The 20840-nt window shown below is 45.7% G+C and overlaps 1 protein-coding gene across 2 annotated transcripts in view; it reads left to right on the plus strand.

Moving 5' to 3' along the window:
* Positions 1–16918, plus strand: part of RAB4A (RAB4A, member RAS oncogene family) — a 46649-nt gene extending 29731 nt beyond the window's left edge. Inside the window, exons 4-8 of one of the 2 annotated variants that reach the window (XM_032311969.1) lie at positions 3901–3963; positions 5534–5688; positions 6899–6994; positions 10941–11075; positions 15259–16918. In XM_032311969.1, the coding sequence (XP_032167860.1) occupies positions 3901–3963; positions 5534–5688; positions 6899–6994; positions 10941–11056 (430 nt within the window). In that variant the 3' untranslated portion in view covers positions 11057–11075; positions 15259–16918. The other variant, XM_032311968.1, reaches the window with a different exon arrangement.
* Positions 16919–20840: the final 3922 nt, after the last annotated feature.

The raw sequence follows: 20840 nt of genomic DNA on the forward strand, positions 1-20840 counted from the left end.
AAAAAGAACCCAAATGTCAGTGATCCCGAATGGATGCTAAGTGCCTGAAAGCAGAGGGAGCTGCGTCTTCAGGGCCTGTCGTGGGGGAAGGGCGGCAAGCGGGGGCCACGTCCTCCTGCTGAGTCCCAGAAAAGGTCAGAATGTGGAAGCCTGGGGCTCTGCAGGAGGGAGGGTTAAAGTGCTTACATCTGCCTGTGTACGCACCCACAGGAGGAGAAGTTCAGTGTGAGTTGAAATAGGGTCAGGAATTTCTAATGCCAGCAGAGGGCAGGGTTGAGGGAAGGACGAGAAAAAGGAAATTTGTGCAAGTTTGCGACCCCCAAGCCTCTCCCCACTTCTTCCCCGTTGCTGGCATCCAGATGTGTATGTGTTCTCAGGCAAGGTAAACGGTTTTTCTCTCCAGAGAAGTGAATAGCTCCAGAGGAAAGGCCAAATATACAAACGTGTTGCCCCCCCCCCCCCAATAAAACAGGCTGCTCGCTGTAATTCTCCACCAAAGAAACGAGATCCCCGATGTACCGGGCCCACCTCACACCAAATACCTGAGTGGAGGGACAGTCCCAGCCAGTATGTATCATGTGAAATTGTGGAGGACTCAGACGAACTGAAGATGCAAACAGATCCCAAGAGAAAAAGAAACAGTCCCACCGAAGGACTAGCAAGAGGAATGGCGTTACACTGTTCCACAGCAACTTGCCTAAGCTCGAAGGCACGGAAGCCTTGCCCTCCTAATTCCGCGTGGAAAACTCCTCTCCAGCAGAAACACCAAGCTTGGCCAGACTGTCCATTAAGTGTGAGAATTAGGGCAGAAGAGCTGTAGATACTCAAGAATAGGGGAAACAAAGGCCATCTTTTCACGTATCCTTAGAAACTACAGGAGGAGATACTTTGTCAACACAAGGAAGTAAACGCTGAAAGAGGAAGGTGAAGTCCAGCCAGCCGGGGACCCGGCTGGGGAGGCGAGCGGGGACGGGGCCAGCGCAGCCGTCGGGCAAGGGTGCTGCCGACAGGAGGAGGAGGAGATGCAGGGAATGGGCTGGGAGCATACGGGTAAGCTAGAGTCTTGTCAAAGCAGGAAGGCAGTAAGTCCTGAAACTCATAAGTCACATGTTTTCACAAGCGTCTTATAGAAAGATGGAAGCAAATACCAGGAAGACAAAACTAAGATCCATGAAAGTAGGGACATTTGTATTTTGTTGTTGCTTCTCCAAAGCCCAGGGTAGAATGTAGCACATGGACGTTCACCATGTATTCCATTAATGACTGCATTTAGGAAATCAGTCAGATCTGAAGACGGCCTTGGGGAGTGGGGCTCCCGGGAAGAGTGCGGCAGGAGACCGTAGACTGCAACGTTGGGCCCGTTAGCAGTCTTTGCTTTTCAAACTTGGTGGCGGTATTACTTCTGGTTTAAACTACTTTGAGAAAATTAAATACCTCAGAAAAGTACTTTTCTTAAGCATTTAGCTTGTATACCTGAATAATTTGTCAGATGGCACGTGTCAAGGTGAGATAAATGATGGTGAAGTCAATGACTCAGCATGGGTGTAACTTAGTTTCTCTTGAGGAGAACTCTTACATACCTCTTTCTCTAGAAACCTGCTAGTTTCTAGAAACTAAGATAGAAAAAAAGTTGCCTCTTCACGTATGTGGAAAAGAAGCCTCCCTCCAACTTGGAGAGGAAACCCCAGGAAGAACTCGCAATCCGGTCCTCCTCATGCGGCGCCTGTCTGCCATTTCGTAAAGCATATGCCCGTCTGCAGAGCGGTCTAGAGGTGGAAAGGGGAAGCTTCAGGCTACCAGATAGGTAGCCTTTGGAGTTTAGGAGCTAAAAATACATTTAAAAATAGCTGCCGTTTTCAAAGTGTCAAAGCCGTAATGAGTCCTTCTGTTTATTTTTGATAAGGTCCCCAGTTCTCTTTTTACCCTGAAGGGAAGCATCACTCTGTGGTGCCCATTTTCTGACACCAGATGAGGGGGGCGGGGTTTCCCCTACCAGTTGTTCAGTTCTCCAGCGTCAAGTCTGTGGCCAACAATTCAGCTAGTTCCGACTCTCTGGAGTTAGCAGCAGGCCGCAGAGGCTAAGGGCGCCATCCCTCAGACCCGCTCCCACTTCATACACCAGTCACAGGCCCCGTGACCCATCTCCCAGGCCCAGCAGTTTGTTAGAGTGACTCACAGAACTTAGGAAAGCGCCGTATTTACTGCTGCCGGATCATCATAAAGGGCAGAACCCAGGAGCAGCCAAATGGAAGAGCTGCACTGGGTGCTGCTGTGGGAGCTGAGTGCTGAGCTCCCAGGCTCTCTGTGGGCGCACTACCTTCCCTCCAAGTGTTCACGAAGCAGAAGCTCTCTGACCTCAATCATTTAGGGTTTCTTATGGAGGCTTCAGGAGGTAAACAGGACTGATTAAATCATTGCCCCTTGGAGACTGAACTCAGTCTCCAGCCCCTGAGCACCGGGAGCATTGTAGGTCTTGAGGAATTGGCTTGCTCAGGAGAGTGGACCGAGGGACACAAGTGGCAGTGGGGACATGCATGGTAGTGGGGCCACCAGGCACAGGTGACTGCAGGAGTCCAGCCAGAGACTCGGTGATTTGGATTATGATGGCACCAGTGAAGATGAAGATGTTCGTGCGACAGAACCGACTCGTGGTTCCAGCATGGAGATGGGCAAAAAGAGGAGGCGAGGATAAAGGTGGAGCATTCTGGCGGTATAAACAGAGGGTTGGTGGTGCCCTCCTCCGCCCCAAACCAGGATGGACCTGCAGCCTGGGAACCAAAGTGTTCTGTCTTACAAATGTGACATGGGACATGTTCAGGAGGCAGTCATGGAGACAGTGGGGCAATGGCCAGATCTTTCAGAAGTAGTCTGGGCTGAAGAGGACATTGGAGTCAAGGTGTGAGGACGAAAGAGAACGCAGGACTGAGCCCCAGCACTGAGGAGCTCCGGTACAAACAAGGCAGGCCTGGAAGAGTGACCCAGAGCTTGAGGAGGAGAGCTGGCCGGTGAGAGAGGAGGCCGTTGTGGCTGCAGAGGTGGAGCGAGGAGGGCGTTCAGGGAAGGGTGAGGACCAAGAAATGCCGCTGGGCTCAGAGCTGCGGAGTAAGGGAGGCAGACACCAGAGAGGAGGGGAAGACAGGGAAACAGTGGGCAAAGATGACTCTTTGAGGACTTTGGATCCAGAGAAGAGCTCTGGAAGGACAGGGCAGCATATCTTCTTGTATTTTACGATGGGAGGTATACCAGAGCACATTTTATGTTGCTAATGGGGGAAATATCTAATGAAGAGGGAGAGACTTATAATGCAGAGAAAGTGTTAGTGACACTAACCCGCAGGACCGGAGAACAGCTAAGATGCTCGGAGGCACTCGGTGGGGATAGGTAAGCTAGGTAAAGCCCTGTTTCCTTGGTAGTAAGCAGGGAGGGGCTGGAGGGAAGTACTGAGGGGCGGGGGTGGCTGTGGGTTCCTGGTTGGAAGATGAGCGTATTCCCATCGGAGGACTTCCCCTGGGAAAGAGTAGGGAGCAGCTGTGCAGGGGCCTGGGGGAGACTGGAAGCCCAGAGGGAGCAGAGTAGGATGGCTGAGCGCTTAGTGGCCACCTAGCTCTCCAGAGTGCTTCTCCTCGCCCGCTAAGTTCAAAGATAACCTCAAGTTCTGTGGGAGAGCTTCATCTCCCTGTTCGAAAATGTCCTATTTGTCTCAGTCTAACGTCCCCACCTCCCCAGCATTTCTGTGACATGATTTCAGACAGAAGAGCCCCCTTACACTCAGATGTCTGAACCGTTTCTGTTTGAAGCAACATCCATCCCTATGTCGAGGTTTACCCAGAAACATGGGTGGTGGTGCTCAGTACGAAGGGTCTCGATTGGCCGGAAGTCAAAGCAGTGTGATTCTTTCAGGTCTGTGACGAGAAGTTACTACAGAGGCGCCGCAGGAGCTCTCCTCGTCTATGACATCACCAGGTAATGCGCACTCCCCCGCGGGAGACACAGCTGGGGACTCTGCTCCCCGAGTCTCGTCTTCCCGAGGCGCACCTGCGTGTCGTATGTGTGCTGTGTGGCTGGGAATCTGGAATCCCCTCAGCCCTTTCGTTTGGGGTCTTAGAGGCGATGGAGGCAAGCCCTCCCCCTGCTCAGATTTCCCCCGTCAGGAAATCTGCGGGTGAGGTTCGAGATACATAAAGCCTTCCTGGGGTGTGTGTATTTTAGCACGGTGCTTTGACATACTCCTCCAGGCTTGCAGGGGGAAGCTTACACGTGGTCAGTTAGTAGAAGTAATGGACACTGATGAGCGTTGAGGACACAGGCTCTGCCCTGCGGCTGCCTGGGTTCAAGTCTCAGTTCCAGGTCAGTAGCTGTGTGATGTCCTCGGGCAAAGTTCTCTTGCTGTCCGGACTTCAGTTTTCCTGTTATATGCAGTCATGCTGATTGTGTTACACTCACGAGATTTTCTGGTTGTTAAATTGGTTAATGTGAAGCTCTCGGCACATGCTAAGAATCTGAGTGCGCTGTCCTATGTGTAGCTGCTACTCACATATCACGAATTAAATTAAAAATTCAGTTCCTTGGTCTCACTTGCCCCATCTCAGGTGCTCAGTGCCCACATGTGGCTGGTGGTGGCTGTATTGGATGGTACGGGTCATAGAACATTCTCGTCCTTGCAGAAGTCCCAGCAGACAGCGCCAGTCTCAGTGTTTGCTGACACCACCTGAAAAACAGCATCTCTGCCCTATCGTCTGGTGGCTGTCTGGGTGGGAACTTGCACAGCTAAGAGGGTCATCCTTGTGCTGTGACACACCCCCCGTCTGCATGTTCAGGATGAGGCACGCTGGCCGGGAGGTGGGCAGCTGCTGGCCCAGTCCCCCTGCACTTGCTCAGTGGTGAAAGGCTCAGCCTGCTCACCAGTGAGGTCATGAGGCTGTCTAGGGTGCCAGCAGGGCGCACGTATCCCTGGGTGTGTCTAAGCTGAAAACAGATCTCCTGGAGCTCGACAGACCTGGGCAAGCCCTGCCTCTGCCGCTGGCTGCCGTTGTGCCTTTGGGCAACTTAACTAAACTCTCTGGGTTCAGGTTTCTCCTGGAAAAGCGAGTTACGGTGTATGTCACAGAGCCCTTAGAAAGAATGTGATAAATCCTACAAAACAAAGTACCACCGCACTGCACAGAGCTGGTGACCAGCAGCGGTTGGCTCTCACATCTTGCTTACCCATGTTGCACATAATGGCGCTTAGAGTTAAGAGCTCAGTAAATATTTGTACAATGAGTAAATGAATATCTGTTTCCTTTTGCACCTTGACTGGGCAAAAACAAACAGCAAAACCTCTGACTTGCGGTTTCATTTTTCTGGAAACAGAACAGTCCAGCCCCACTAGGTATGGTGTGTGGTTGGGCCTTCAGGCTTCCTGCGTTAAATTCAAGCTTGTCGGCGATACCCTGACATGTGCAAAAGTGGCGTGTGAGTAGTGTGAATGACTGGAAAGAGTTGCTGGTCTTATAAAATACATGTACTGTTTTCACAATCTTATATTACGCAGCCGAGAAACCTACAATGCGCTTACTAATTGGTTAACAGATGCCAGAATGCTAGCGAGTCAGAACATTGTGATCATCCTGTGTGGGAACAAGAAGGACCTGGATGCCGACCGTGAAGTTACTTTCTTAGAAGCTTCCAGATTCGCTCAAGAAAATGGCAAGTGACCCTTTACCTATACGACTGCTTTTCAAATGGGCAAATTTGGGGGTAATAACATTGCTTTGAATTTACATTATTGGAATTTTAAGATTAAATGGCACTCAAGAAAAGTGAAATTTCCTGGTGTTTTTAGTGAAGTTAGGTGTCTTTAGCCTATTTTCACTGTATTGCATTCTGCCTACAGAAGTCATGATGTTGATAAAGACCAGTGTGCTAATACTCTGTAATGACTTTTTGGTCTGAGCACAGGCCTTGGGCAGAAGTGAAGTTTGTAATGATTTTTAAAGGCCCTAATCGCATGATGTCCTGACCTGTTTTCTAATATAATTTAGAGCTAAGTTGGTGGAATATTAGCTCTAAATAGAAGGGGAAAGCAGTGACAGAAATACTGGGCTTTTGGGTTTTATTTTACTTCGATTAAATATAAGTCATTTGGTTATATGCCTTCAAAAATTCTCTGAATTTCCATGTAGAAAACCAGAGAATGACACATAAAATTAATGGTTGCTTATAGGTAACAGAATGATCAGAGTTCAGACATTTTAAAGAACTTTAATTTTTAGAACCAGTCAAGAATTAAAATACCCTAGTATTGGCTTTCAGTTGGCCTCTAGGACTACCAAATTCTATTCTTACAAACTGACCGGTTTTACGCTAAGAAAATAAGCATGTGAGACGAACATGAGCTATCGTGAGTTTGTAAAGAAGCCATTTAGACGTCCAGAAGCCAGGAGAGCCTGCCTTGACACTGGGCTGGTGACCGCTCTGGTGGGTAAAAGAAGTATGAATCCAGAGAGGACCTCTTCACCGTCAGGAGGACAAGCTGCAGCGTAGCCCCCCTCCACCCCCTCCCGTGTCAGTTGTATCTGTGGTGGCATGAAGAGTTTTTGGAGACTCTGGTCTCCTGTCAACAACTGGGTGTCTCCAGGCAGCCTGCTTCCTCAGCGGGCCCCCGGCCGGCCCGGCATCCTTCACCGACGAGCGCCAGCACGAGACACCTGTCACTGCTGAGAGGGGCTTAGAATTCTGCTAACATTTAAAAAAACGTATTGACATTTACTGATGCTGTATTTACAGAATTACATGGTTTTGAAGTAACAGAGTCCATTTGCCTGCTGTGGGAAGAGAATGCCCAGCAGGCCGTCGGGACTTGAGCTGTGGTCACCTTCTAAACGTAGCTTCACATTTTGTTTGCTGTCACTTCTAGAGCTGATGTTCTTGGAAACCAGTGCACTAACGGGGGAGAATGTGGAAGAGGCCTTTGTACAATGTGCGAGAAAAATACTTAACAAAATTGAATCAGGTAAAAGGCTTTCCATTGATAAACTTTTCTTCAGCGTATTTTCCTCTTTAGCTCAACAGTACCACTTTTTAATTTTCCAGGAGTGATTTGGTCAAAGAGCACCCTCTCTACACCTGCCAACCTAAAATTGCCACTTACGGTCTTGAAGGTCTCGTCCACGTGGCTGAGGCAAAGGCCCACCCCTTTTCCCCAGGGGCTTCCTTGCACCATTGGTGAAAGAGAATGGACAGGGTTTCCGCATGTGTTTGCTTTCAGAACCACGGCCTTTTGTGGGTCCATTGCTTAGAGGAGGAAGGTGGGGTTGTGGTCCACTCTCTGTCAACAGCTTGCTGGTCCTGCTGGGCAGTGGTCCCATGGTGTGATGGGGGACCACCTGGGTCACATTGAGCGAGTTCTAGGTACACGCATGATGTGCATACTTCCAGCTTGGGCATCATGAATTTATTTCTCAAGCTAACTGAGTGTGTGCCTCGGTTGTAACCTGTCTCATTATTGTTGTAATTGTTGCTTCGGTAAAAATAAATTTAAAATAACCCAAATTTAGACAATTACTATATAATTGTCATTTATTAAAGTTGAATTTTATTTAAATATTACTGAAATTATATGTGGACATTTACTTTTTAATTGATTCCATCAAATATCTGAATGTCTGTTCTTTGTCAGGTGCTGGGATACAAAAATGATTTAATCATAATCCTTGTCCTCAGGAAACTGTCTTTCATGGGAGACATCAAAAAATAATTACAATACAGTGTGGTGGATACAATAGCTGAGGGGTGCGTAGGATCCTGGGATCACACAGAGAAGGGGGACCTGCCTAGCTAGGTCAGGGAGGTAGTGTCTGGGAGGGCTCCAGGAGGAGGGACAGCTGAGCTGAGCCTTTCACAATGTGAGGAAGGGTGAGCTGGCTAACGGGGTGGGGTACTCCCGCCGAGGGTACTGCATGATTTGAAAGTAACCGGAAAGAAAAGTCACTGGACCAGAGAGACTCCCATGGGAATGGCAGGTGAGAAGGTTGGAGAGAGGCGGCAGCCACACTAGTGATTCTCATCAAGGATCTGGAACTTCATCTTGTGGGTTACTGAGTCGTACCCTGGCTGTACACTAGAGTCTCCTGGGATGCTTGAAAATTCAGATCCCAGGCGCCATCTCTCAAGATCCTGAATAATTGGGCTGAAGTGTGGTCTAGGCATCAGCATTTCTAAAAGCCCTCTTATATGATTGATTCTAATGTTCATCCAGGATTAGGAACCGCTGCTGTAGAGGCCGGGAAGCTATTCAAGGATGTTAAGCAGCGAGCAGTGTGGTCAGGCTGAGACTTGAGGTAAATCACGTATGTAGGTGGCCATGTTGAGGAAGGATTGAAAGGACAGCACAATTAAGGCATTTTTGAGTAATCCATGTAAAAGGTGACTGATTAAAGCTTTGAGGAGGATGTGGAAGTAGAGACAAAGAAATATAGATGAATCAGAATTATTTTGGTAGTAGCATCATATGACTCGTGCTGAGTAGTAGGACAGGGCGGTCCATTTGGAGGTGGGGAGTGGTGAGGAGGTGGGTTAGGAAGGCATAAGGAGCCGGGGGTAACTAAATGTCATACGTGAGTGACTCGGTAAAGAGATGTCATTAAACCAGAGGGTAAGCAGGGTCAAGGGCATGTAGATGATTCTGTTCTGGACGTCTTCCCTTTGCAGTTCCACTGGCACAAGCCCATGGAATGATCTCATAAGCTCTGGGGAGAAGTCTGGGCCAGCAGTATGCATTTGTCAACCATCAGTACATAGAGTAGTTGAAAGTATGGAAGGAACAGGATCATCTGAGAGCAGTTGAGAGTGAGAAAAGCACTGATCAAAAGCAAAACCTTGGAGACCGAGAGATGGAGAAGAGGAGGAACCTACAAAAGAGGAGTAGGAAGTGATCAGAGAGATGTTTGGAAAGAACCAGGGGAAAGTGTCTGTCATTTCAGCCAAAACAATGAGTCAAATACTTGTTCACTATCAAATGCAGTAGAGAACAGTCTCCTAAGCCAAGAACTAAGCTAGAAAAATACCCGCTGGGGTGGGCAATAGGAAGTCGTTGGGCTTCTTTATCAAGATCAATGCCAGTAGAATTAAGAAAATAGAAGACAACAATTGAGGAACAAAGAGGAGGTGAGAAGGCAGAGTAAGTGTTGACTCTTCTCTGGAAGGAAAGTAGTGGTAGCTTAGGGTACAAAGGGTTAACTTAAAGAGGTTTTGGTAATGGAAGAATGTTAGCGTGTGTGAATGCAGAGAGAGAGAGAGAGAGAGAGAGAAAGAAAAACAAACAGGTGGAAGGAAAGGAGAGGAGATGACAGCAGGATGCGGGGTGAGCTGCTGGGAGGGTGCGGGCGAGCTGCAGGGAGAGAGCGTCAAGGGCCCAGATGGAAAAGAGGGACCCTTCATCCTTCTGGATTTTCTTGGTCTGAAAAGAAAGGATTTTTTTTTTACTAAATTTGGCAGAAAAACTGTTACTTTTAAAGACTCCGTAACATTGTTATTAAAATTAGCTTGGCGTTGAGTATTATTAAGCTTAGCACCTTGTTTGATGTAATTACTTTGCTTCCTTAATACTGCATATGCAATCATCAAGGTAAAAAGATCATCAAAATCACAATTACATCTAGGTGAGAAAATATACAGATGTAAGTTAAAATTTTTCAGCAGTACTTTAAATTTTCTGAATAGGCAGTACATTCACATGGTTCAAAAACCACTGTTTCCTCTTTTTTTCAAGACTTATTTATTGGTTAGAGAGAGCACACATGCACAGGAGCCGCAGGAGGGGTGGGGGAGGAGAAAAGAGGGCGCCCTGCTGAGGGTGGAGCCCGACGTGGGGCTCAGTCTCACCACCCTGGAGTTAGGACGTGAGCCGAAATCACTTAACCAAAGGAGCTACCCAGGCACCCCTCCTCCTCCTCTTTTTTTTTTTTACACAAAAGTTAGTGTACTATAAATTCTATGCCTTGCTGCTTCTGCTTACTGGACCTACGGATCATTACAAATGAACACATAGAGACTTCCGTACATGTACATGCGTATGCTGACGCACATATACACACGAGTGTGTGTAATGTTGGTTGTCTGTATTGCCATCATTTAACCAGTTTACTTTGGACGTTGGAGTATTGCCCACATTTTGCTGTCACAAATACTGCAGTAAATAATCTTTTACATATCATTTCCCCTGTGTGAAGGGTATGTAGAGGATGAGTTCCTGAAGTGGAATTGCCAGGTCAAAGAACACGCATCTGGAACTTGGGTAGAGACTGTCAGATTCCTCCTAGCATGGGTTGTAGCAATTTATGATCCCACTACAACGAATGAAAGTGCTTCTTTCACCGAAGCCATGCCCACAGGGTAGTGCATTAACATACTTGGGTTCTTACCAGTCTGATAAGTAGGAAATGGTCTCTTTGTGGTTTACTTTTTAAGTAATTTATCTTTGTATACATAATATATTCATATATTTCCAAATTCAAAAAATACAAAAGTGGATACAGTGGAAGTCTCCCTCCATTATAGCCCCTCTCTTGTCCCCGAGCCATCTAAAACCCCTTCTTGAAGTCAACTGTTATTCTCACTTTTTTTTTTTAAGATTTTATGTATTTATTTATTTATTTGAGAGAAATAGCAAGAGAGAGCAGGGAGCCTAACAGAGGGCTCCATTCCCCAACCGCTGGGATCACAACATGAGCCAAAGGCTGACGTTTAACCAGCTGAACCACCCAGGCACCCCCCATTCTCATTCCTTCCAAAGATATTTTTGTGCCCATATAAGAAAACATATGTGTATATTTTTTGCTCATTATTCAGAACAACTGTTTATACACAGCATTCTGCACTTTTTTTTTTTCACTTAACATATTCTTGGGGATCACGCAAACACGAAAGATTTTTTTAAAGAAAACTTGTTTGGTCCTCAGGTGAGCTGGACCCGGAAAGAATGGGCTCTGGTATTCAGTACGGGGATGCCGCCTTGAGACAGCTGCGGTCACCGCGTCGTGCACAGGCCCCAAGCGCTCAGGAATGTGGTTGTTAGAGAAGCACAGAGTATCCAGGTAGGTGCTCTTGTCACATCACCTCTGCTGGCCCTCTTACCGTAGACTCTGTCCACCGCTCTGGAGTCCTGCGCATGCTTAACTGTGAAGCTTCTCATTCCTCTTTGCAGCGACATTATGAACCTGAGAGGTGAGTGGGTAATTAAAAGTTAGATATTTCAGCAACAGTGAAATACACATGCTTCTCAAGCTCATGTGGAATGTGCAGCAAGATAAACCACATTCTGAGCTATAAAACCACAGTTTAACAAATTTAAAAGAACAGAAATTGTACAATGTCTTCTCTTGGACTACAGTGGCATGAAAGTAGAAGTCAGTAACAGAAAGATAACTGGAAAACCCAAAATATGTGGAGGTTAAACAACACACTTTTAAGTAACTCTTGGGTCGAAGGAGAAGTCTCAAGAAGAAATTAAAAACATTTTGAACTAAATGAAATTCAACTTATGAAAATGTGGGGGGAGGCTGTGTAAGCAGTGCCTAGAGAGAAATATAAAGCATTGAATGCATACTTAGAAAAGAAGAAAGATCTAAAATCAGTCATCTAAGTGTCTGCCATAGGAAACTAGAAAAACAAGAGCAAATTAAATCCAAAGTAGGCAGAAGAAATAAGAATTACAGCAGAAATTAATGAAATTAATACCAGAAAGTCAATAGAGAAAAATCAATAAAATCAAAGCTAATTCTTTGAAAAGATCAGTAAAATCAATAAGCCTATAACCAGACTAATTAAGAAAAGGGGGTTCATAAATTACTAATATCAAAAATGGGAGAGGGGACATCACTGCAGGTTTTACGGACATTAAAAGGACAATAAAGGAACACTATGAATAATTCTATACCCACAAACTGGATAACGTAGATGACCTAAACCAATTAATTAAAAGACATAATTTGCCAAAATTCAAGAAAAAATAGACCACTTGGATAGGTCTACATCTATTAAAGAAGTTGAACCTGTGATTAATAATTTTCCAAAACAGAAAATACCAGACCCAGATGGGTTCACTGGTGAATCCTACCAAACATTTAAGGAAGAAATTATACCATTTCTCTATAGTCTCTTTCACAAGAGAGGAACAGATGGAATGCTGCCTACCTCATTCTATGAGGCCAGTATTACCCTAATTTTGAAACCAAAGACATTAGAAGAAAACTACAGACCAATATCTCTCATGAATATAAATGCAAAAATCCTCAATAAGATATTAATAAATTAAATCAGCAATGTACAAAAAAAATTATAAACCACTTCCAAGTGGGATTTATTTTGGGTATGCAAGGCTGGCTCACCCTTCTTTAACCCATCACATGAATGGGTTAAAGAAGAAAAATCATATGATCCTGTGAAGAGAAACATCATTTGACAAAATCCAGTACACATTCATGATGAAAATTCTCAGTAAACTAGGAATAGAGGGGAATTTCCTCAGCTTGGTAAAGGATATCGACAGAAAACTACCACTAACATCATTAAACCTGAACCTTTCCCATTATTGAAAGGAACAAGGCAAGGATGTCCCCTCACCAGTCCTTTTCAACATTGTACTGGAAGTTCTAGCTAACGCAGAAGATGAGAAGAGGAAATGAAAGGAATACAGATAGGGAAGGAAGAAACTGTCTTTGTTCACAGGTGACTTGGTTATCTATAATGTAGAAAATCTGAAAGAATCCACAGACTCCTGCCTAAGCAGTTACACAGCAAGGTCAGATTGCAGGATGCAAAGTTAGTGTACAAAGCCAGTCACTTTCCTGTGTACCACTGATAGACAAGTGCAGTTTGAAGTCAATACTGTTTATATTAGCATTCAAAAAAGCGAATACTTAGGTATGATTCCTACAAAATATGTACAAGATCTATATGAGGAAGACCGAACTGATTCTATAGTTTATGGAGTAGCAAGAGACCCAGAAGAGCCAAGACAGGACGGAAGAACAAGGAAGTCGGAGGACTGCGGCTACTGGACTTCAAGACACTGTCCGGCTGTGGTCGTCCAGACCGTTTGGTATCGATGAAAATAAAAACAAGCAGATCAGTGGAACAGAATAGAGAGCCCAGAAATACATCCACATAAGTATAGTCACTTGATGAAGGAACACAGATAAGGCAATGGAGTGAAGATAGTCTTTTCCATAAAAGGCGCTGGAACAACTGGCCATCTGCATTAAAAAAAAAAAAAAAAAAAAATCTAGACACCTACCTTACACCCTTCACACAAATTAACTCAACATGGATCATAGACCCAAATGTAAAACATAAAACTCTTCAACTCCTATAAGATAACATAGGAAAGAAACCTAGAGGACCTTGAGTATGACAGTGACTTTTTCGAACCAACACCAAAGGCACGATCCATGCGAGACGTAATTGATAAGCTGATACAAGATTTCTGCTTGAAGAAAGACGAGGAGAGATAGAGAAGACAGGCCACGGACTGGGAAAAAATATTCCCAAGAGACATCTAGTAAAGGGTTATTATCCAAATAGACAAAGAACCCTTCCAACTTAATAAGAAAAATGACCAAACACTATAGCGGACGCCTCACCAAAGGAGGCATACACTGTAGATAGCGGCGAGTATATGAAGATACTGCAGGCATCGTCGTCGGGGACATGCAGATGAAAGCAACAGTGAGATACCGCTACAATACACTGAAATGGCCAAAATACTAGACACGGACACCACCGGATGCTGGCAAGCATGTGGAGTGGTCGGAATGGTCACTCGTTGCTGGCGGGAGGGCGGAATGGTGCGGCCACCTTGGAATACCATGGATCAGCTTCTCACAAAGTAAACACACTCTGTAAACATGACCCAGCAGGCTCACTGCTTCCGTATTTACTGAAAGGAGGTGCAAACACCAAAATCTGGGGTGCCTGGCTGGCTCAGCTGGTAGAGCTAGTGACTCTAACTCTCAAGGTCATGAGTTCAAGCCCCATGTTGAGGATGGAGCCTGCTTAAAAAGAGAAAAGAAAACAAAACAAAAATCTGCACGTGGATGTTTATAGCAGCTTTATTCGTAATTACCAAAACTTAAAAACATCTCAGATGATCTTCAGCAAATGGATAGACTAACCTGTGTACATCCAAGCAGTGCAGTTATTCGGTGCTAAGAAGAAATGAGCTATCAAGCCATGAGAGAGTGGAGGACTGTGAGAGCACGTTACTAAGTGAATGATGCCATCTGGAGAAAAGGCTCCGTCCTGCGTGGTCCCCACACTGACATTCTGGAAAAGATGAAACTGTGGCAGTAACAACTAGGTCAGTGGTTGTCAGGTTGAGGATGGGAGGAGTGAATAGGCAGAGCATGGACGATATTTGGGGCAGTGAAAATACCCTGCATAATACCGCGATGATAGACACTTGTCACTGTATATTTGTCCAGCATCTGGAGGAAACCACGGTGTAAATAATGGACTTCGGGTGACGATGACGATTGTGTGTTAGTGGAGCTCCATCAGTCCTAACAGACGGACCTCCCTGGTCTGGGATGTCGATAACGGGGGAGGCTCTGCACGTGTGTGGGCAGAGGCGTATGGGAAAATATAAAAATAAAAAATCTTTATAAGAAAAACACAAAATCATAAGAAAAAAATCCTAAAGCAACCACTAAAATAACAGGACAAAAAAAGTTTTGGCTAATGAGCGAACATAGGAATTTACATGGAGTAAACACAAAATTAAGCTAACTAATCAAAAAGAAGGCAGAAGAAGAAAATGAGTAAAGAACAGATCAAACAGGAAATGGTCGATAGAAGCTCTACCAGTTAGAAAAGATGTTCTGCTTGAAAGAATTTAAGCTTTATAGGAAATCTTTAGGTTCTTGGTCAGAACGAAAGGATGAGTGGTAAGTGGAGGGAGTAATTGGGATAGAGATTTTTCTGCCTTTGTATCCATAAGGAGACTTTTGGGTAAGTTGAAGTCTAAATGTGTCTGTTGCTAAAATAGAAGGCTTATTTATTAAAATTTGCAAATGGAGATTTTACCTTTCTAAAGCTTTCTTTTTCCCATTTACTGCAGTGGACTTTTTTAACGTACCTACCACATTATCTAACAGGTAGGTAGGTAGGTTTAAGTGAAGTTGGAAGATACATTCACTGAGTCCCAATGGGACTAAAAGCTATGTTTGTCTGTACATTTATAGTTATGCATATTTCTAAATTGTTCTTAATATTTTTTATGTGTTCATACAGTGGTACTTGGGACACAGTTGTTGGACCTTGAAGAAGTTTTTTTACCACCATCTTTTTCTACTTTATACAGAAGTAGATGTTTGTGCGAAGAAAAATGATCCGGGGTGTTACGCAAGCTTATAGATGTGGCACAGCAAATCAGATAGTAATAAATCTCATTAAACGGACGGTCCTGTGAGGTGTATACATGTATGTAAAGATTTTCTGCTCCATATTTCCCTTTCACTTTTGGTTGCAATCCTGTGTGCCGTATATATGCTCCAGCGAATCACGTCTCCACAGCATGGTATCTGACGTCGGGCATGGTAGAATGTTGCCCTAAGTGCAGTCTAAGATGTTGTTGTTCTTAATCATATGTTAGTGGTGAGGTGTCCTTGGGTCATCACGTCGGGTGTCGCGCACAGCTGGTTACATTTACGACCTGACACTCACAGACTCTGGCCTCGGTGGCCAGCGCAGCGCTGACGTCACTCCGCCTGCCACCGTCCGCCAAGTGTTTCCATCATCTGCCCTTGAAATGCTGGACCAGTAGTTACCCCCACACGGAGGTAAAATGAAACATGGAGTGTTTCCATGAACTTTACACTGTCCAGTACTCTGCCGACTTTAAAGTATCTTCATCCAGACTAGTTCGGGAAGCATAGCCTGAGGACCCGCTGTGTTTTAGGCGCCAGACTGGGAGATCCGTTCTGCTTTTGGCTGTTCGTAAGCGTGACGGACGGTGTAATCTGGGGCTGCTCCTGTGTTTCTGGTTTACTGCTCTTGATGGTCCCCCGCTGGAAGACATTGTTTGTTAACTGTGCTTTTCCTGGGATTCAGTGTATGATGTCACTGCCTCTTTTTTAAGTCTTTTATTGTTTCGTGTTTGTTTTAAGGAAACCCACTAAATCAAGTCAATATTAAAGGAATACCACTCATTAAGAAATTTCTGTATAGCTTTCGCTGAATACTTAAATGCCTTACTACGGTTATCAAGTTGACATGTTTTTAATTCACCTACGGTGTATTGAAGTATTATATATATTGTATTACAAAGACTTGTTCTGATATTTCAAAATGTCAATGCAAAAAGCATATAATAGAACTTTTCTTTAAAGTTGGAATACAGTGTTATTTAAGGCTAAAAGGTTAAAAAGCATTCTTCACCTTCAGTGTGTTCTTTCACTGTGACTTTTAGCTGCGGACTGGGAGATTTCATTGCCTTTCAGTTAGAAGCTGCCCACCGCTTTGGTTGTTTGACGGAGTCAACAGAGCACAGCGGCGCCACAGACTCTGGAAGGTGGATTTGGAGGAAAATAGTACGTATCTGTTTTAGGTACTTCCATTTTGCTTTTTTTTTTCCAATGCCATGGATATTTTCTTTTGAAAAGTCAGAATATGACGCAGACTCTGAGACTGAGCTAGTCCATGGACCGGGCTGGGAGAACATTGGATGCAGTGTCGCATTTATGACAGTTCCGTGGCCGCTCGCATCTGAGCTGCGTTTTACCTGGGACAGGAGCATGTCTGTTCTACACATCGTTTATTCAAAAGCAGGAATTTTTTAAATGAATGTGAAGTTGGTTTATAAATGAGCCTATTCATGAAACCACAGGTACTGCATATAATTCCACATCCTCTGACCAATAAAAGTTGCTGGAGAACCAAACCATGGTGGTTCTTAATAAAGGCCTTCGGGAGAAATGGAGGAGGAGGAGAACTGAGTGTAGGCCCGTGGAGTGTCCTCCGCCAGTACTCCGTTCTGCACACATCCCAGCCCCTGGGTCCCAGGGTATCCACGGGAGATAACGCAGCCGGCACAGGTCCGGGCGTGGTCTGCCCTGCCCCTCCGCACACACGCACGCTTCAGGCACCGTGAGTGAGCAGGTACCTGTGCTTCCGACCATCTAGAAATCTGAGGTGCCCACGACCCCTTGCTTGGGTTTGATTCATCTGCTAGAATAGCTCATAGAACTGAGAAAAACCATTTACTTGCTAGAATGCTGATTCATCGCAAAGGTTACCCGTGAACCACCAGATGGAAAGATACATGGGGCCGGGGCTGGAAGGGTCCCGAGCCCAGGAGCCCCTGTGCCCCTGGAGTTTGGGGTGCACCAGCCTCCTAGTCAAGGATGTGTTCTTGTTCATCAGCCTGGAAACTCATCAAGCCCTGTTCCAGCCTGCCCCCCGTCCTTCCCAAGTTGAGGTCGTGGAGCTGAAAGTTCCAGCCCATCCAATGATTTGGTCTTTCTCTGGTCACCAGTTTCCGCCTGAGGCTCAGGGGGCCGCATCCTCAGTCGCCTCATTAGCATAAGCCCCAGCATGCTCAGCAGGACGCTTTGTGACTAACAGAACACAGCCCATCACAGGAAGTGTCAGGGGTTTTAGGAGCGCCGTGTCAGGGGTTTTAGGAGCGCCGTGCCAGGAATCGGGAACAAAAAACAAATATAAAACATAATAAAAACAAACAAACAAACAAAAAAACAAATATATGTTATTATATTCTAGTCTAGTAAATGTTATGTATACATTTTCCACAACTTACGGCTTTCCAGGATACTCTTAATTCACATTTCTAGAAAAGTATTTTTTCAGTCTTTGTAGAAAAATATTCTGAACTCCATTTAGACTTGGAATTGTTTGTTCTTTTACAAGTCCGGCATTTAGTGAAAATAAGAATGTCACAGTTTGGAAATCTAATGGTTTTATTAAAAACCTGTTTTATTGTGACTTAAGGATTTCATAGCAGATCAGTATTATTCAGAGTGATGAAAAATCTGATGTTATAATTAGAAATTCGGGGCACCTGGGTAGCTCAGTCGGTTAAGTGTCTGCCTTTGGCTCCGGTCCTGATCCCAGGGTCCTGGGACTGAGCCCCACGTCGGGCTTCCCGCTCAGCGGAAGTCTGCTTCTCAGTCTGCCTCGCCTGTCGCTCTCCCTGCTTGTGCTCTCTCTCTCTCTCTCTGTCTCTGTCAAATAAATAAAATCTTTAAAGAAAAAAAAATTAGAAATTTAAATCATTAGCAAATCATACTGTAACACCATTGGTGGTTCTTCATTTTCTGTCAAATTTATCCTTTTTTTTTTTTTGAGGGGATATTTAGAGGGACTTCAAAACACCTATGAATTTTTAATCTTTTTTAATGTGCCAGTTGTAAAGTGACTCTCTTTCCTAATCATTCCACCTGTTCATATACGTATAATCAGAGTTTATCCCAGTTGTGGCTTAGTTACTTGCCAATTGTATTAAATTCTTGGAGGAGTTGTTTCAGACTTTTAGAGGGATTTCTCTGAAAACACCCAGCAGATTCAGGAAGACCCGTGGCTAAGTGTCGGCCATCACCCTCCCAGGTTAGAAAATACTGCGTACTATGAGAAGACAATGGTGTGATTCTGTGTGTGTCTCTGCCTGCTCTACCTCTGACCCATTTTTCATGCTGTAATGTTGCAAACATCCAAGGCATCTGCCACTGCACCCACACTAGTTCAGTATGCATCTCCGAAAAGAATGTTTTTAATTTTACATAATCACCGTGCCATTAAGAACTTCTTTGGTTTTTTTCCTCATTTTTTTTAAGATCTTATTTATTTATTTTACAGATAGAGATCACAAGTAGGCAGAGAGAGAGGAGGAAGCAGGCTCCCTGCTGAGCAGAGAGCCCGATGCGGGGATTGATCCAAGGACCCTGGGATCATTACCTGATCTGAAGGCAGAGGCTTTAACCCACTGAGCCACCCAGGCGCCCTGCCATTAAGAACTTCTTAAAAGATACTGATACAAAGCCAAGAATGGTTGTTTTTTCTTGTCTTGCAATTATATAAAGTTTTCTGGCATTTATGGAAAAAGCAAGATGCAAATCTTATGTACAGTGTTTTCAGAGCATGTGGCTAACTCACAGCAGTGCAGTCCCTGGCCCCGGGGGCCCTTGTTCCTGCAGCAGGAGCACTGGGGTGGCCAGCACAGCATCAGTAAAATACTGATTTCTCTGTGTTTGGGGGGCGGCCCTCAAGTCATTTTATATGGAATTTCTTTTTTGTAATATGAGTAATTCAGAGCAAATCTCCCCCATTATTCCCTTTTCCAGAACAGTCATTGTATTCGTTTCCATGGCCATAAATATACATCACATACCCACAGTACATATTATGCCCGTTTCCAGGGGATACTGGTGCTTTTATAGGACACGCACATTTCTCTGAATGCCCCCTGCTTTCCCATTGTGCCTTTGCATGGACCGTGTGTTTTCTTCACTTGAAATGCACCCCCACCGCCTCTGCAAGTCTGTCGGGCTCAGCCTGTTGTCCTGGAGGGGATGCTGTGGAACTGCTTTGCTGGGAGCCTCCTCTAAGCCCCTTCCTGCCCCGGACAGCAGCACACTCTGCTCTTGTCATTTTCTATCCTAACCTTTCTTTTGATTTTGATCGCTTTTATCTATATGTTATTCTTACTTGTCTTCTCTCCTGGGCTAAGACCTCCCCAGAATGGGGCTGCCTTTTGTGTGACCCATGCGGCACACATAGGAGGGCTTGTGGGAAGGACAGATGATCGTCAATTCTGTCCCCACGGCTTTCTAAAGTACTCGGATGTCCCATCTATCCACGGCAAGATCCCTCTTTTGCAAAATCCCCGAAAGGTGCTCATATGATCCTGCTAAATCCCTTTCTGTCCAGGAGGGAGTTTCATAACTCCTAGAGCCCCCTTGCAGATGACATCACCGAGACAGTGAAGTAGAGGAGCCCAGCCTCTCCCCCCGCAAAGATCAACCTGGACAACATTGGACACATTTCCACGAAATCAGCTCCAGGAGAGCTCAGGAATCCACTTAACTTCAACACAGTGGGACAAAAAACCTGAGAATAACCTCAAAAAGGGGGAAAAAGAAAAGCTTCATTTTGCCTGTGTTCTCGCATCCTGAGGCCGGCACGGCTCGGCACCGTGAGAACAGCCCCTCGGAAGAGTTCTCCCCACCAGGCAAGGGAGAGTGGAGGGAATGACCAATCTCCCGAGCCTCTTGGGGCACCACACAGAGGACCCACTTCAGTTTTACCCCAGCCAGCGTCCTGCAACACTGAGACCTACAGAGATGGCCAAGAGCAAGGAAAAGGGCCAAGGGCTCTCGGTCGCAGCCACTCTGCAGGAGCAGCCGTGATCGCCAGTGACCTCTGCAGAGGACCCCGCAGCTTTCACCGCTGCAGATTTCATTTTGTTTGTTTGTTTTGCCCCTGTGCCAGGTGCCCGAGTCCCTCCTTGCTCCCTCCCAGTGCCCCCGCCAGAGCCCGGGGTCTGCAGCTACATGAGTGCAAGATGCCAGCCTGGACTTCCCCTCCGCCGTGCCAGGGCTGACCCCCCAGTGCCACGTGCACATTCACCCCAGCCCCTACAGCTGGGTACTCGCAGGCCACCAGCCTGACTCTAACCGCTGGTCAATACTGCAGCCGGAGAAGTGCACACCCACAGCCAGGGTCCTCCAGCTGCTTGCTTGTGGGCCTGCAGTTGGCCCAAATCCTTGTTGCTGGCTCTGGCCTCTGCCACTACTCCGACACCTGTGGCTGCCTTCCGCAGCCAAGTATGCGCACACCACCAGCCTGGC

Source organism: Mustela erminea, chromosome 14 (genome assembly GCF_009829155.1).
Source record: "Mustela erminea isolate mMusErm1 chromosome 14, mMusErm1.Pri, whole genome shotgun sequence".
Classification (NCBI taxonomy): domain Eukaryota; kingdom Metazoa; phylum Chordata; class Mammalia; order Carnivora; family Mustelidae; genus Mustela; species Mustela erminea.